The 16661-nt window shown below is 37.3% G+C and overlaps 1 protein-coding gene and 1 non-coding gene across 2 annotated transcripts; both read left to right on the forward strand.

Moving 5' to 3' along the window:
- Positions 1-2813: 2813 nt before the first annotated feature.
- LOC117413011 (WD repeat-containing protein 55-like) lies at positions 2814-10419 on the forward strand. The gene is made up of 10 exons (XM_034021707.3): positions 2814-2871; positions 3527-3565; positions 4014-4100; positions 4429-4571; positions 4979-5079; positions 5581-5668; positions 6141-6320; positions 6490-6589; positions 6768-6937; positions 7952-10419. The coding sequence occupies exons 2-10, from the start codon at positions 3551-3553 to the stop codon at positions 8283-8285; spliced, it is 1218 nt and encodes a 405-aa protein (XP_033877598.1). The 5' UTR covers positions 2814-2871; positions 3527-3550; the 3' UTR covers positions 8286-10419.
- On the forward strand, positions 3128-3200 carry trnam-cau (transfer RNA methionine (anticodon CAU)). Its single transcript has one exon. It is a non-coding gene; the product is annotated as a tRNA-Met (tRNA).
- Positions 10420-16661: the final 6242 nt, after the last annotated feature.

Below are 16661 nucleotides of genomic sequence, written 5' to 3' on the forward strand. Positions count from 1 at the left end.
GAATTATTGCCTGACTTGAGTATTTCCGGGGCAGAGATATCCAAAGTAAACTGGATGTCAGTTCTTATACCCACCTTGTTTAATGTAGTTATTGTGAACCAGCTGGGGGAGGGGTTGATTCACTGTATTTAAGTGAGATTGTGCCAAATAAGGTGGGTGTAACATGATATAAAAGTACAGTAAATGTAATTCTGAAGTAATAAACAACTTCATATTTTACATGTACATGTAATGCTTCAATTTCAACGTGGTGAGTGGGCCTTTTACCAAAGCTGACCTACAGTATAGATTTTTTTTTTTTTTCACCACTGCTTACGCATTAAGTCCTGGATAGCACTTTTACAATGGAAATATGCAACCTGAACATGTACTGATCATGTTTTATTGTGAAGAATACAGAAAATAAAGTTTGTTACATTTTTCAACATGTTGTGCCTTTTTTGTGAATGTCTTTCTGGTTCTGACTACTACAACTGATACACAACTCACTAAATTTTATTGAGTTCAGATTTCTGCTCGCCATGCAGTGCTCTGTTAAGGGTTCACCAGCACTAAGACTGGACAACTCGGATCTAGATTGACTTCTACTCTAGCATTTACACAAATCTGACATCCTCTATGCTTCATTAGTTAAGAGCCTGAATTATACACACTAAAGTCAGGGACAATATGTAGTGGTTAACAATCACATTGCTTCTAGTTCCAAATTTGTACTTTTGAGTGTTGGAAGTTATGGAAGAAACATTCTTATTTTATAGCATATGATATAATTTGGCTTCATACATATTTAACAAATGCATATACAGTATTACTGATAACAAAGGAACAACAACCAATCTGCAGACCTGCTTTGAGAAATGACAGGCTCCATTCCAGGATGATGCCAATGATCTGACAAACACTGTAGGAAGTGGCAACACATACAATGAGGGTGTATTACTTCATTTTTTTATTACAAGTTATATGGTTAAACTAAGAGAAATTTTTTGCACATTTAGTGCAAGACCATGCATGAATAATGATAAATATTAAACATTTTGACCTGTTAATTCCTTTAATTTTTGACATTCCCTAAATATTTCTCACAATATACACTGAAGCTACTGTATACCTATATTAATCATACTGCCTTATTGGAGTAAATAACAATATTTGTTGATCACAAACTTATTGGCACATTTTCAATTAAAGTCTGTAAGTTAAGGTTAGTCTTAATTGAGTTAGTCACTATTAATCAATTAGAAACCACTACATATCAATTTAGCAATATTATTAAAAAAAAACAAAAAAAAACATTAGCTGTAAAACACGCACAGAAACTGAAGAAAAATAGTTTGTGCACTTAGCACAGCATGGTCAAAACAAAGGAGTTGGATCTAGATGTGAGAAAAGCACTTGTTACAGTAACTACTACAGCAGAAGGGGAATCGATAAAGAGCGTTGTGGATAAAAAAAAATCGTAATACAAAAATCCACAATAATCAAGAAGTATTTGAAGACTAATTCAACTGAAACGATGGAAAGAAGTGGACGTCCCAGGAAAATTACGACTATAGCATAAAGAATTGTTTGAGCAGCTCGCAAAAATCCAAGGATTTAAAGAAACATCTGGTATAGCAGTGTATGAAATAACTATACAGTCATCTAAACACAAAAGGCTTATACGCGACCTTAATGGTAACCACATTTCACAACAATTCAAATAAAAAAATAAAAAGCGTCTTGAATGATCTTTAGTTACGGGTGTCAATAATTTTGTCTGCAACTGTATCATGACAACTCCCTGATTGTGATCCATAAGTATAGCAAGACTAAACATCAACATGACTACCCACAAATATGTGTAGAAATTATTACCAGACTATACTTCTAACTTATTGTTTGTTATAAACATTTTGTTTATTTGAAAAGTTACAATTTTAATATAACATTTGCGTTACAGTTGTGATCATTTAAGCTGTTCTACTTTATTATTATTTATTAGCATATATGTAATTAAACAATATTTAATGTATTTTATATTTACTGTAAAAGCTCTTATGTAATCACGTGAAGAGCAATCAAATAAAATACAACCATTTTTATGATACAAAAAACATTGTTAAATATTAAAAATAAATATAATACGAATAAATGTAAAAAAACACGCAAACGTAATTCAGTAAGTAAAACAAAAGCAATCAAATTAAATACAACCATTTATGATACAAAAAACATTGATAAATATAAAAAAATAAATATAATACGACTAAATGCCAATAAAAAAGCAAACGTAACTTTCAGTAAGTAAAACGCCGAGATGTTTTACCCTGTCCTCTCTTCGCATCGCGAAACCTAATCGTCACGTGACTCGTACGCTAATATGTCACATGACTCAGGGGGGGGGACAAATTTGGCAGGGGGGCCAAATTTGCCATGACACCTGTCCGAAACGGGCGGAAACACGTGTATATTTTTTCATTTATTTAATCAGTTATATTTATTAGACGTGGCTACATTTTTGTAACAGCATGGCGGATGGTTGCATTTATTTGAGTACTGTACCTCCAGATTATCCTGTGTATCATTCATCAGGTCATAATCTGATACATATTTTACTTGCACAACAGCAGCCTCGTCCCAACCAGCCAAAGGTCAATGTTCAATCTTGGTAATATCTTGGTAGTTTTGACCAATCATAGCCCGTGTCGCTACCAAGAATTGACCAGGAAAGAGCCAATCAGATTTCGCAGCGCTACCAATAAAAAAGTGCAATTGTATTATCTTTGTATTATCAGTGGAATATATAACTAAACGAGTTTCCGTAGTGTGGTGGTTATCACGTTCGCCTAACACGCAAAAAGTCCCCGGTTCAAGACCGGGCAGAAACAGGTTTTTAATATATTTATTTATTTTAAAATAACAACCCGTTACAAATACTTTTGTTTGTATACTTCTTAGATCATATTGCACGTATCGCAAACTGCAATATACAGTACATTATCTGTATGTATTCAAAGTTCATTGTATTTGAAATTCATGGTTTCTGAAATTCATTAAATGTGTCCGTAGTGTGGTGGTGATCACGTCCCTTGTTCACTACAAACATCCCACGTTTCTCAGTTCGGGGCTAGGGAGTGTTTACATGGCCTCGTTAGCGCAGTAGGTAGCGCGTCAGTCTCATAATCTGAAGGTCGTGAGTTCGATCCTCACACGGGGCAGAAGTTTTGTTTTAGCAATCGATAGAATTCTAGAAGTACAACAAAAAGCATCACATTTACTCTGTTCAAACTAACGCTTGCAATGCACAAGAAAGTGTTCTTTGTACTGCACTGCAACACGCACATTTGTAGGTTGCTTTAGTTTTCAAGGTCCTATCCGCTGAGACCCTGTTGGAATTTTAAGCAGTCTCTAACATGTAGACATGAAGTTAGCAAGGATTTATTACAAATACTTTTTTTTTTCAATTGCACGTATATTACAGAAAGGCAACTAATGCTGGACTATCCTTAGCATATTATGTTTAATCTTCTAAAGATTTTTTTAGGACCTCGACGTAACAGCTTTAAAGATGGCCGCGTCCATGGTAAGCGCACGCGTTGTTATTCACTAAATAATTACAATACTACAGTAATAAGTATTGATAATGCTTTAAATGTGGTGTGCAAATGTTATTTGTGAAAAAATATCTGTATGCATTGTCTTCAAACCATGCATTTGATTTAAGTATTTAATTACAGCTAGAAACTAAGCTGTATTGTACTGTAAGCGTACCCTGTTTTGCACACAATGTTGTGAGCAATGTATATAGATTTCTGAACTGAGTTGTGCACGTTAGTAAGATTCTAAACTGCTGTAAATTCCAATTCCGTATGCAAATCGAATGGCTGAATATACCGTATAGTATAACTTTACCGTTTTGTGTACCACACGCGTAGGTATTGCAGCCTTATCATACAGATGAGAGCGAGAGAGAAAGAGTGGTTAATTGATAGCTGAATTATTTTGATGATTATAATTAATATCCTTGTCAGCAAGAGGCGGGAGAGATGCCAGGAGTATCTGTGGCCAAAGATTCAGACACAGAGGAAGATGGTGAAGAGAATGACGAAAATGAACAGGTAACAAACGTGAGGGTACGATAGAGCATTGTTAAAATGTACAATATAATTAGAATCCCTGATCCGAGGACGTGGGGAAAGTATCGGGAGTTCAGCTAAGGGAGTTTTAATACGGCCAGCGGCGTTGATGCTGGTGGAGAATGTTAGCTAACACTCCCCCAGTCAGGGTACAGTTGGTTCTATTGTTTTTCATGTTAACATATCTCAAGGTCCACACTACTGGAACCACTATGCACTGTCGAACCTGCAATGCCCTTCGCGTTGTGTGAATGTCTGTTTAAAATGTACACGTACCGCCAGCTTCACACGGTCCCCTTTTCACACATAGGATGAAGAACCAGATGAACCCAAAGAACCAAAAATCCGAGAGACCCCTGAAGACATTAAATTTGAGGCCATTGTGAATACTGTAGCATTCCACCCAACACGGGACATCCTGGCTGCTGGGGACCTCGATGGAGATATCTATGTGTAGGTGGTCAGGGGGGTTCGGCCCTGTTATAGGGTATATGAACAGTAATCTGGCTGCTCATTTAGCTGACTGGGTATTCAAAAGGCATGTACAGCATTACAAATCCCTAGAATGGCTTTCTTTTCAAAATGCTCTTCCATGATCTTTATGAGAAGTATTCGTTTCAATTCACAGAAATCATTTGAAAACCTCAAGCCATTTTCTAATGAATAAAGTTGAGGATGTAAAAGCCATCCAAGTTGCGTTGCAGCGTTAAATGCTAATGGAAATGGTTTGTCTGGGACCATACAAAAGACGTGTCTGTACTCCACAGAAGATGAACAGTGCATTTAAGGGATGTACAGCTTATCTTTATCATGTCACATTATCAGCCTAATATTTGGTGCACATTGCTTGTCCTTTTTAGTCACTCCTATTCCTGCGTGGAAGGAGGGAACAAGGAGCTGTGGTCCTCCGGGCATCACCTCAAATCCTGCAGGGAAGTGGCTTTTTCACATGACGGAGAAAGTAAGTATGCAAAGATTGGGGCATTTTTTTATTTTTTACATTGTGAAGCTCAACCAGTGCCCCAGCTTGGTGGTAATGTACAGGACCCTTTACTACAGGAGATGTGATTTATTAAATTAAGTTCAGGAATTCCCCAGTCACTGTGGTCAGGGGCAGGACATCCCTGGATTAAAAGATGATGCAACTCAGTGGATCTGTCCTGCTTGAATCTTTTTCTATAATAATAATATAAGACATGATTTTGTGAGACTGAGCATACCGGAGATACCTGGATTATCTGATTTGGCAAAATGATTCCTTCTGTTCCTGTTCCACATCGAACAAACAGAACTGTGTCCAAATGTTCGTCTCCCATAAATCCTCCTGTTGTAGTTAGCAAAAAAGTATGGTACGGTATGACATCAATAAATCTTAACTTGCATTAGGCTGTCTATAGCAAGCTATACTTAAGAGCTTTCCAATGAATGTTGCTGACTTTCATGTTGACTGTTTTCCGCCTAGAACTCTTCAGCATATCTAAGGACAAATCTGTCCACATTATGGATGTGGAGGGAGGCAAGCTAGTCAAAAGGATATCAAAGGCACACAGGTACTGAAGCTATGGCCCTGGATCTGTTTCGATGTTCTGTTATTTGGGTTATTTTGTCATGGATATCCTGTACGTCTGCCACTCTTACATCTTCTAAGTTGCAACACTTGGTATGAACATTCCTTATTTATGTATGTTTTAAATGTCTTTCTAATGTACACAAATATGGTTACAAGGTATGCCAAGTATGCCTGTTTTGATTTAGCAGAGAGTAAGTGAACAATGTCTAAAATCCTCAGGGAATGGTGAGATCCTTAAGATGGTGTCAGAATCTAGGTCGTGGTGGCTTTTATCCTGGGAATCAAATATGATTCAACTGTGCACTGGCACTTTTAAAAAGAAGCTATTCAACATGCTGTGAATGAAAGTCAGGGTTACCTGTGGGCACTGACTTACTGCAAGCAAGCCTGTTTGGTGTGTTCAGCTGTGAGTGTCTTCCCTTCCTCTTGTTATTGTGGCCTGCACTCTCCAGTGACCCCATAAACAGCATGCTCCTGATTGATGAGAACCTGTTTGCTACTGGCGATGATAGCGGCATCCTGAAAGTGTGGGACCTGCGGAGGGGCACCGCCTTCATGGAGATGAAGCAGCACGAGGAGTACATCAGTGGCATGGCCATCGACCACGACAAGAAGATCCTTCTCACTACCAGGTATACTGGGGACTATGAAACAGAACTGTGCAAACAGGCACTTTACACAAAGGTACTGAAGCTAAACAAGGGGGGGCATTTCAGACACCCATTTTCAACACCTACAAAACAATACTATACTCTGTGTATTGAAAATAACTCATTTAAGACACTTTCCTTCCATATCCAGCGGAGATGGGACAATGGGAGTGTTTAACATTAAGAGGCGGCGCTTTGACCTTCTGTCTGAGTTTCAAAATGGGGATCTCACCTCTGTGGCAATCATGAAGGTAAGGACGAAATGAAATGCCTTGCTGTACATTGTGAACCCCAATATACTGCAGAAACCACAAGTCTGTGTGTGTGAACTGGAAACTGACTGATTTCTGATAAATCAGACTTTCTGCTCTAAAAGTATGTAGTAAACAGACACCAAGTAATGTATTCTTCTGCCTACTTGCTCAACAGCGAGGTAAGAAAGTGGCGTGTGGTTCAAGCGAGGGCATGATTTACCTCTTTAACTGGGATGGGTTTGGTGCCACCAGTGACCGCTTTGCAGTGAAGGCCGAGTCTGTTGACAGCATCATACCGATTACTGATAGCATTCTGTGTGCTGCGTCTACAGATGGAGTTATAAGGTAAGAGGATGGTAAAAAAACAAATTGGTATAGTGTGTTATGTGAAGGATTCAACTGCTTCCTGAGAAGAATGTTATTATATAGAATTGTATCATTTCAAATTAAAAACTTTAATCAAATAGACTTGGAATGAAGATCCATGTAGACCTATCTTATTGGAGAACATGTCATGTCAAGTTTTTAGTACATGTAGAAAGTGTCCATTCATGGGCTCAACATTTGTGTTTTGATTTAAAGAAACAATTAGATTCATAAAGTACTTCAATGATTTTGAGAAAGCAACATATGATTGTTACAGAATGCACAATTAATTTCAGTGCATTCTAAAACCTATTAAGAATGTCCATTCAAATAATGGTCTTCATTCATACAGTATGTGTGATTAATACAGGGTTACAGATCAGTGTTTTTAATGTACTGTTTTAGGGGTGTTGGATTGAAGGTTATATGTTCCTGTAATTTAGGCTGCTTTGAGTGTTTGCTGATTTGCCATTTTTGCCCGGAAAAGGGGGTGTGATATTTATGTTTTATTTTTAGCATAAATAAGAACATACCCTTTTCTCCGAAAGGTCAAATTCCCAAACTCGTCTATAAATGACAGTGGTTTGTTTGAGTAGTCTACAATATGAAGCCCAGGATGCATTAGTGTGTTCAGTACATAAAGGCAATCTTGAAAAGATCAAACATTTTCTAATATTTAAGTTCTTACCAGTTAAATATCCTATTATGGGTATTGTGTATGCTTCTCTATTGCTGTTTCTGCTTCTAACATTATTTATCATGTATAATAACTATTCCACAAATAAAAGTGGTGAAGCATATTACCATTGCACTGTACACTGAAGCTTAAAAAAAAAAAATCAGTGGTATTTTTGCTGGAAATAATAATCTAAGTACTGTAAAAATAAAAACAGAACTATCCAGAAGCAGCCTAATAGGATATGTAGACCATGTACGATAACCCTTTTAAAGTGCTGTCATTTATTTGTACATCTGGTTGTGTTGCTGTTACAGGGCGATCAACCTGCTGCCAAACCGTGTGATTGGCAGCGTGGGCCAGCACGTGGGGGAGCCCATTGAGCAGATTGCCAAGTCGAATGATGGGCACTTCCTGGCCAGCTGTGCCCACGACCAGAAGGTGAAATTCTGGGACATCTCCTCCCTGAGCGCTATCACTGTGAGTGACTACCGGAGGCGGAAGAAAAAGGGGGGGAACCTGAAGTCACTGAGCAAGAAAGCGTTTGGGGGAGGGGATGACTTTTTCTCAGGCTTGATCGAGGAGACAGAGATCAAGAAACCAGAGGAGAAGGAAGAGGAGGAGGAAGACAGTGACAGTGGCAGCGATTGAAGTGCACAAAGTGGACTGGCGTACTGGGTGAATGTACTAAGAGACTAATTCTCAGTGCGAGAACCCACTGTGCTACTTTTAAGGTATTGCTATCTTAAGTGATAGAGCTGGTGGTTGTTACCCAAAGACTGGGCTTTTGCGTATATATTCTAAGCCAGAAAATAGTGGTAATACAATAGCTGGAAGGGGAATGTGCTCACTTCTAACCATTTGAATATGTGTTCATGTGTAATACAATGAAGAGATCAGTTAAATACTGTGCTAGCAGGCTGTCTATATGAAAATTGTACCTTGACATCTTACCACGTTTTTGTAACTCATTCTATAGGACTAACTCAAAGACACAATGCGTTATTTAGTCTGTAAAGATAATATTGTGGCACAAAATTGAAAAAATATGCAGAGGCTTCCAATGCACTTTTCAGATGTTAAGTACTGGATATCTTTGTGCTAGACTGTGGTGTCTGGCTGTCAGCAGATCACTAAAACATGAATCTCCCTGAATTTAAATTTGAATGTTTAATACAATATATCGGGAGGCCTACGGCAAACGAATGCCATGTTTTATGACATGTATGTTTTCCTGTAAAACGTCTCCTGTAGGCAGAAATTGCACATGCCAAAGGTGATAAATGTATGTTTGAAATGACATGTTTTGGAACCAGTTGAATACACGCTTTCAGGTGACTGTTGCTTTTGTAAACTCATTTGTAAGAGAGCATGTTCTCGTATTAAAGGGTTCACAGACTGCACTGAACAATTAACTGAGGTACAGTATAGAGAGATATCTCGGTGATCATTCATAATATTGGTGTGAATTGGAGCATTCTGCATTGTAAAGATTGGGTGTTATTGAGATCTGAGATGGTGTATATAGTGGTGTTTGAAGATGCATGCAGAAAGTGTTATGTAGGTGTAGCTCTACTGAGCCAGCCTTGAAAGGTTTTTCAATGTAGCATTCCCTTAATGGATCTGAGAAGTTTTGCACTTGTCTGCCAAAATCTCCAAGGCAGCGATTGGCTTCTCATTTGTGTTCTTCACTGACTGTCTCTAGTTTACTAAAAGATACTTCAAAGCTGAGACACGATAGCTGAGCCAGAAGCAAAGGGTGAGTGAGAAGACGCCTCAGAACATTTACACTCCCACTGGGTACATTATTACAGCGCTCTGGTAGGGAGCTCATATATTCAGATGTCATAAACCATTTCACATGCCGACTTCATAGTTTAAAGATTATGTAAACTATTCAAATATATATATATATATATATATATATATATATATATATATATATATATATATATATATATATATATATATATATATAATTTATTTATTTAGGGGTGGGCATCGATATCCAAGTCTTCCATAACACAGAAAAATACAATAACACAATTGCAATATGAAACATATACATATAGACGTTAACAGGTATTTACATAAGAAAAGCAATAACTTACTTTAAGTTAGCTTTGAAAATGTAATTACTTGTCTAATTATGTTACGTCTAACTTTGTCAGGGAATTCTATGATCGCAGTGTGCTTAAGAAAGACAGCCTGTACTATCCTGGTGGGGGGATGGGGGTGATAACTAGCCTGCTGTCATAGCAACGGGCCTACAAAGGCAACATTCACCAGGAGCAGGCCTAGTAAGGTAAATAGTTGAGAGTAAAAGCCTCTGTGTGCTGACATGCTGAATACAGTGCTGTTAAATTATTAGAAACAAAAACTTCTTTGTGACACTGCATGTGTGCAGTTTCTAGACTCTTATTAACGTCTCAATGCAGTGGCTCTGCAATGGTACTGTAATGCAATCTCTCTTTAGGGGCACAAGGCCATGCATCGGTTATTATACAGTACAATGTCAGTGCCAGTGTGTAACCCATTGTGTTGTGTTTACTGTGCTGGTAATGAGGTGATCTCTTAATGCTTCTTTAAAGATTTCTGAAGCGTTAACCCTTTCAGTCCTGGCAGGACCAGATCCCTTGCGCCATATGGTAACATACGCTGTAAAATAAATCATGTTGGAACCTCATGGGACTCCTAGGTCCCAGAGGTTTAACTATATGTAGAAGATAGATTTTTCTGTCCTGTACTGATGTATATTCAATAAAGGAGTTTCTTTTTTAATTAACTTTATTTCGACAAAAAATAATTCAGGACAGAAAAGGTTAAAAAGTAAGCAGCCTTAAATTTTGCTTTTGTAGTTTTGTATTATTGTCTACTCAATTTCCCATTTTGATGATGTTTTTAATTCTTCAGAAGGGTTCTAATTGCAGTTACTTGAGTACTGTCTTTGTTTTTTTTGTTACTAAGTCTGGATTAAAGGGGATTTGAGTTCAGGACTCTCTCCTTAGTTCTGGTTATCTGTCACAGATAAATGTAACCTAGATCTAGGTCTATGGCAGTCAACTACAGCCTTAACACAGACACAGAAATATTTCAGTATGCAATAAGAATAACAGATTGAATGCAAACATCATGAGGGGAAAGGAACAAAATTAATATGTTTCAGGATTTTTTGTATGCCAGACAAAGAAAAAGTCTTTGTGATTTTTACTCACTTTTCTTTAACACTCAGTAACTGGCAAAACAATACAAAACTGGTCCCTAGCAATGATCAGAATACAAAGCAAGACAAACATATTGCGTGTGTGTGATGGGAACAGAACATGCGTAATCTCAAATCACTCTTCTCCGTACAGTGGGAGTCTCTTCCATTTCTTTGCGTAGGTTTCCATCTGGATCCAATCAGCCTGGCTCAGTCCACCCAGCGGGGGTGTTGAAAACTTGTAACGACATCACATCGCTTTACTGGGGGGTCAAGCTGCAGCTGGAAATATTTAACTTGGGCCAATGATGAAGCAGCAAGCATCACCCGTAGACAAGACGTTGCAAATGCTCGCTCACCAGTGAGTCTGGAAACAATGAGAGCCTAAGCATGACCACAGACGTCGTGATCACCTTAAAATGAACTTTACTATGGCAACTACTCCGAGAAGTCAGAGCTACGCTGCTGACACTTCTCCTGGTAATCACAACATTAGAAGATCATTGGGTTTAAATGGGTGGGAACATATTTTTGGCATTTGCGGTTACACTTTACTAAAACATTTACTGCAATAAACAAGGACTGCTTAAACAACTGAAGTGGATTACTGACATGAATCCACCACTCCCAAGTCTGTTATCCTTTTTATACAAGGTAGCATGCTGGCTTGTACTGGTCTTGTGCTTTAAGCTTGTACAATGGACTGGTTTTTATTTTCTTTATATTTTGTTAAGGTACACGTGTGTCTGACCAGCGTCTTGTCCACTAAGTAGATACAAAGAGAGCACACACCAGCCAGAAAGATAATGAGTCTGTTCAGCCTGTTCTAATCCACTGTTCTCTTGATATGGACAGATACTAAAGCATGTCCTTAAATGAGTGGTGCCGTAGATTATGTACAAATATAATTGTCACACACACACACATACGTACAGATGGACGGTAATGCCTTATATCACCTAGATTCTGATACAGGTATTTAAATTGGATTTGAGCACTTCTTTGGTAGCAGGCTGTTGATTTGATCCCCATGCAATAATAAGCCATTATTACATGGGGAGAGGAAATTCATATCTCACTCCTAGAGCAAGCAAGTAAAGAGAGTTAAGTACAAAGGTTAATATGGAAAACATTTGGAGAACTTTTGAGATGAACTGTTAGGGGCTATATGAACGGTGCAAGTTTTAACTCCATAAGAATGCCCTGTGGTATGTGAGCAGCCACTACACAAGTACATATTGTCTTCATACAGAGGAGAGTGTATAGCATATGTGGAGTTAAGGCTTTTCCTTGTTTCAGTATATTCATGTGCGTTGCTGGTGTCTAACTGTATTGTTATTCTGAAACAGTATATTGAGACTATAACAATGTACCAGGAATTTATATTTTCATTAATGAACCATGTGTTTCTGTGGGATTAATTCCCTTTTAAGAATAAATAACAACCCCACTATCCTGTTACTGTTCTCAAGGGACCTTATTAGAACTGCAGTGAAAGTCAGATGAGTTACAGAGCTCCACTGGCAGGAAAACAAACAGAACAAGCTGGCATGTTTAAAGTGATACATCACAGCCACTGGTTATAAAAGTAGCCTATACTGGCATCCTAAAGCATTGTACTATCTATCAAACTGTGAGTCAGAGACCCCAAACAGTTTTTAAAGGAATAAAAACGGATTATGTTTTATTCACAGTTTCTATATAAATTATACATTGCTACATAATTGGCACATTGCTTTGTTTTTGTATACTGCCCATCAGATGTGGATACCTTGTGCTCCTAAGCTGGTTTTCACATTAGCAGGTCTTACTTATTTTTTTTTTTTTGCTGTTTTAGACCAAAAATAACAGTTATCCCTAGTATATATAATACTGGGTAGAACATTTTACTTTTATCAGTGAAATATTTCAAAGATTCAGAAAATGTGGCAGTCTAGCTCTGGAGATAAAATATGTACCATGTCTCCTTCAAACTTCTTGTTACCTCTGTCTCTCTCTCTCTCTCTCTCTCTCTCTCTCCCTCCCTCTCGTCCCCCCCTATCAGATTTCCAGTTGTCTCCTTGTGAAGTAAAAGAGACCAAAAAATAACAAGACCCAAACCTAAAGCAACCGTGACAACAGAACAGATGTGCTTTGTTTTAAATGATTCATGTACACCCACTGAGATTGGGCAGGGCCCTGGAGATTCAAATGGAGCCTGCTCACATACTGAACAGGAAAAGCACACATGTTTACAATCAGGAGCAGAATTAGGGGCCAGAGAGTGTAAAGGCAAGTCTAACTGACACTGGGTTTGGGCACCAGTTATTCAAGTCAAATCAAGGTATATTACCAGGATAAGACTTTCAGTTTTTAATTTGAATAGGGTCTTTTCAAAATAGAAACTACTGTCACAATTTGTTCCATTCAAGCACGACAGTTCAGGAAAGACAGTGTAGTAAAAAAAAATGCAAAATGACATGAAAATAAATTCAAGAGTTCAAGATTTTCATTTTTGTCAGCTGGTTGACATCGGTAGGGGACTTTAAGGTGTTTTCCCTAAGATTTTTAAATCCATTTATCAACCCTTTTTAAGCTTGAAAAACATGTGCCCTGCTTTCCCTATTGTTGTGTAGTTGATTTTTCCTTTGTCATGCTTTACTGAAAGTGTAGGACTGATGAATTGTACAAAATGGAGCATACGTCTGCTATATTTTGTCATAGCTTCAGTGATATTTAGAGTTAAGTAGGTAAACGCAGTGTTAGTGTTAGTGTTAATGGCTGTTAGTCCTGTCCTGTAGGATTCTAAGGGATCCACGCCCAGCCATCTAGTCTCCTCTCCTGGCCTGTTTATGTGAACATGCTGATAAATGTGACAGGCGCTGTGACATCAATTCAAATTGAGTCAAACGTCTGACTCTTCACATATTTAAGTATGAAAACATGTTTTCTTCTGTACTAGAGTCCTGTCTGTTAGTATCTATATTAGTCCCCAATGTTTTCTGTGAAGATGGTCTGATTAGAATGTTTACTTCATACTTACCATCCCATATTCACAGAGCAAGTTATTTAATGAATGTTTTTTTTTTTTTTATAAAGTCTGTTTTTATGAATAATAAATAGTTTGATATCCATGGAGCAGTTCTAGAATGTAGTTTATTTAACATTTTAAACCTATTTTGTGAATATCAGATGTTTTTATTTATTCATAATAACAGACTTTGAAAAAACTATGATTGAAATAAATAGCTTTGTGCCATTCTGCTTCGTTGAATGTGACAGGCAGGTGGATAGCAGAGTTTACAATAGGGGTCTGACTGTTTTTTTGTGGGACAAGTGGAACAAGAAGAACAGGATAGTAACAGTGACCGTCTTTCAAGAAAAGACTAAACAACCTTTTAATCGCCAGTCTGTCAGTTAAGTTCTCCCAGAGAGAATGGTGAAGGTATTTTATCTCATCACTCAGTCACAGCAATTAGGAATGGCTTTAGAGATAAATGGTAAAAAATATATATAATTATATCTTCAAAGGCAATTGCTGTAGAAGGTGACTGGAGATAACCCCTTTGTCTATTCAGTGACTTGATTACTGTTATCTTACAATAATAGCACTAAGACTAAGAATTACATACCTACTACTACGACTACTAAGGCGAACAGGAGGAGGAATCCATCCACACATGTACTGTGATAGCAGTATTTTCATACCTCAATCACACATGTAGTCATGCTACAAAGAAACTTACATTCATGTTTTAGAAACTCTGGAAGGTTGCTTCTAAACCAATGTTGTTGTTTTTTTGTGTGATCTGTGAATACAAATATTGATCGCTCTTATTAAACTGTTCACTGCTCTTGGGTTACTCCTGTACTGTGAATAAAGTGTACTTGATAATTATATGCAGACTAATGGCCTTGATAATGGGTTGTTAACGGTTCACATAAAACATGTCTCTATACCAGTATATATTAAATACACCCACCCAATTTGATCATGAGAATATTATTGGGAACTTTTTCATGGTGTTGTTTATTTAATCTTCCAACTTTGAAACTGTTACATTAAATTGAAACAAAACCAGTTTTCTCCATGACAGCTGTGTAATGTCAGCCAAGTCCTAGGACCCACCCAGCTGATTCAGACCAGTGCAGTGTTGTCATGTAATAAACACACAGTTCCAGTATTTGTTATTTATTTTACTACAGCTAAGAGGAAGTAGTACAGTATTTTATATGGTATCCTAATCACGGCTTTAACAGGAAAAAAAAAAAAAAACTTTCAATATATTTTCAAGGTATAAAGCATCTGTGTAATTCATGTTTCTTATTTTTATATAGTTTTTAAAATATATTTACTTTTCCAGTGGCAGTATCTTTATTGCAGTTTTTGTCATTTGGTACTTTTTTAAAGTCACTAAAAGGATACCAGTGCCATAATTAAAATGTTTCTAAACATATTTAAAATGAAATATGAAAACACACTGATAATGTATTGGGGTCCAATTAAAGGGAAAAACAACATGCATTGTCTCTGCTCAAGCAGAAGAAAACATTCAGATCTGCAAAAGTTTGATTAAGAACAAGAGAGGGCCTCCCTTGGTTAATCTCTTGCATGCTACAAATCAATAGCAGGCTGACTGCTAGCTGTTCAGCACAGAAACAGTTTAACCCTATGGGTGGCAGAACACGATTGCAATTCTGTATACTCTTACATGTTGTTTGTAAATACAGCCTTGTGTAAGTTATGCACTTTCAAACCGGTATTTTATAAAGTGGTGATCCACTCAACTTGCTATTGGTAGAAGCTTTAAAAGTGAAATATTCCATTAAGATTCTTCATCAAAAAATATATTCAGTATACCGTCGTAATGGCTTGGGAGAGAGTTCTACAGTGTACAACTAGATGTTTGAACATATTTCTTATAGAACCCAATATAAACACATTGTTATTGGTTTGGACTGTGTAATTACAGTGTGAAGTATATAATCCTATCATGTGTTTATAGTCTGTTGAATCCGATTCATGTTTCATTCTTAAACACTTGGTTTGCAGTCTAGTGAAAACAGACCACACCAACTGCAGCGATCCTGAAGGTATTTTATCTGATCGGTCACAACATAACGACAATCAGCAAAACAAACCCTTACATATCTTACCACTTGTTCTGCGAGAAAGGTTGAGGTAAACCCTACTCTACTTGTTCAGTGGCACAATTCATGTTTAATTGTTGTAGTGCAATAGACAAGATAGTAAGAATGTTGGCTCCACAGAAAGATACATGCTGCCATCAATGGTCACATAAAAGTATACTGCACTAAAATACATTTACCGGTGTGTGGAACATAGGTAGTGTCAGTCACCTTCATGTAGTAGATAGTGCTAGTAGTCAGAATATTATTAATTCTATCTTACCCCATAGCAAATAAAATGCAAGGAATATTATGTTAGGGCCATAAAATGCAAGTGTAAACCAAGAACTATACAATCATTTCATGCATACGTTGCACATAACTTAATTATTTTTTTCTAAAGTCTGATCTTACAAATTCCTTGTGTGATCTATGCATCCCTTACATTATTCAAGAATAACCCTGGCATTTCTTTTGGTGCAAGGCTTGCATGAAATCGTTCCTTATATTTGTATCAGTTTGAGCATCTTTTGGGGTTTTACCAACAGTAATAGTAACCCTTGTTACCTTGAGTCAGACTAGCTCCCTAGGCTATTGGGTATAAGAATGACCTGAGATGTAACTCATAAATACATGAGCCACAATAAATGTAAAATGACCATCAGTGCAGTTTTGTTAATAAATTCGTTTCCACACAGTATGCCTACTCTGCAATC

This window comes from Acipenser ruthenus, chromosome 23, assembly GCF_902713425.1.
Source record: "Acipenser ruthenus chromosome 23, fAciRut3.2 maternal haplotype, whole genome shotgun sequence".
Lineage (NCBI taxonomy): Eukaryota > Metazoa > Chordata > Actinopteri > Acipenseriformes > Acipenseridae > Acipenser > Acipenser ruthenus.

Coding starts and splice junctions, on each gene's coding strand:
- LOC117413011 (XM_034021707.3), top strand. Junction 5,669..6,140: donor AGGATATCAAAGGCACACAG/GTACTGAAGCTA, acceptor TGCACTCTCCAG/TGACCCCATAAACAGCATGC. Junction 6,590..6,767: donor CCTCTGTGGCAATCATGAAG/GTAAGGACGAAA, acceptor CTTGCTCAACAG/CGAGGTAAGAAAGTGGCGTG.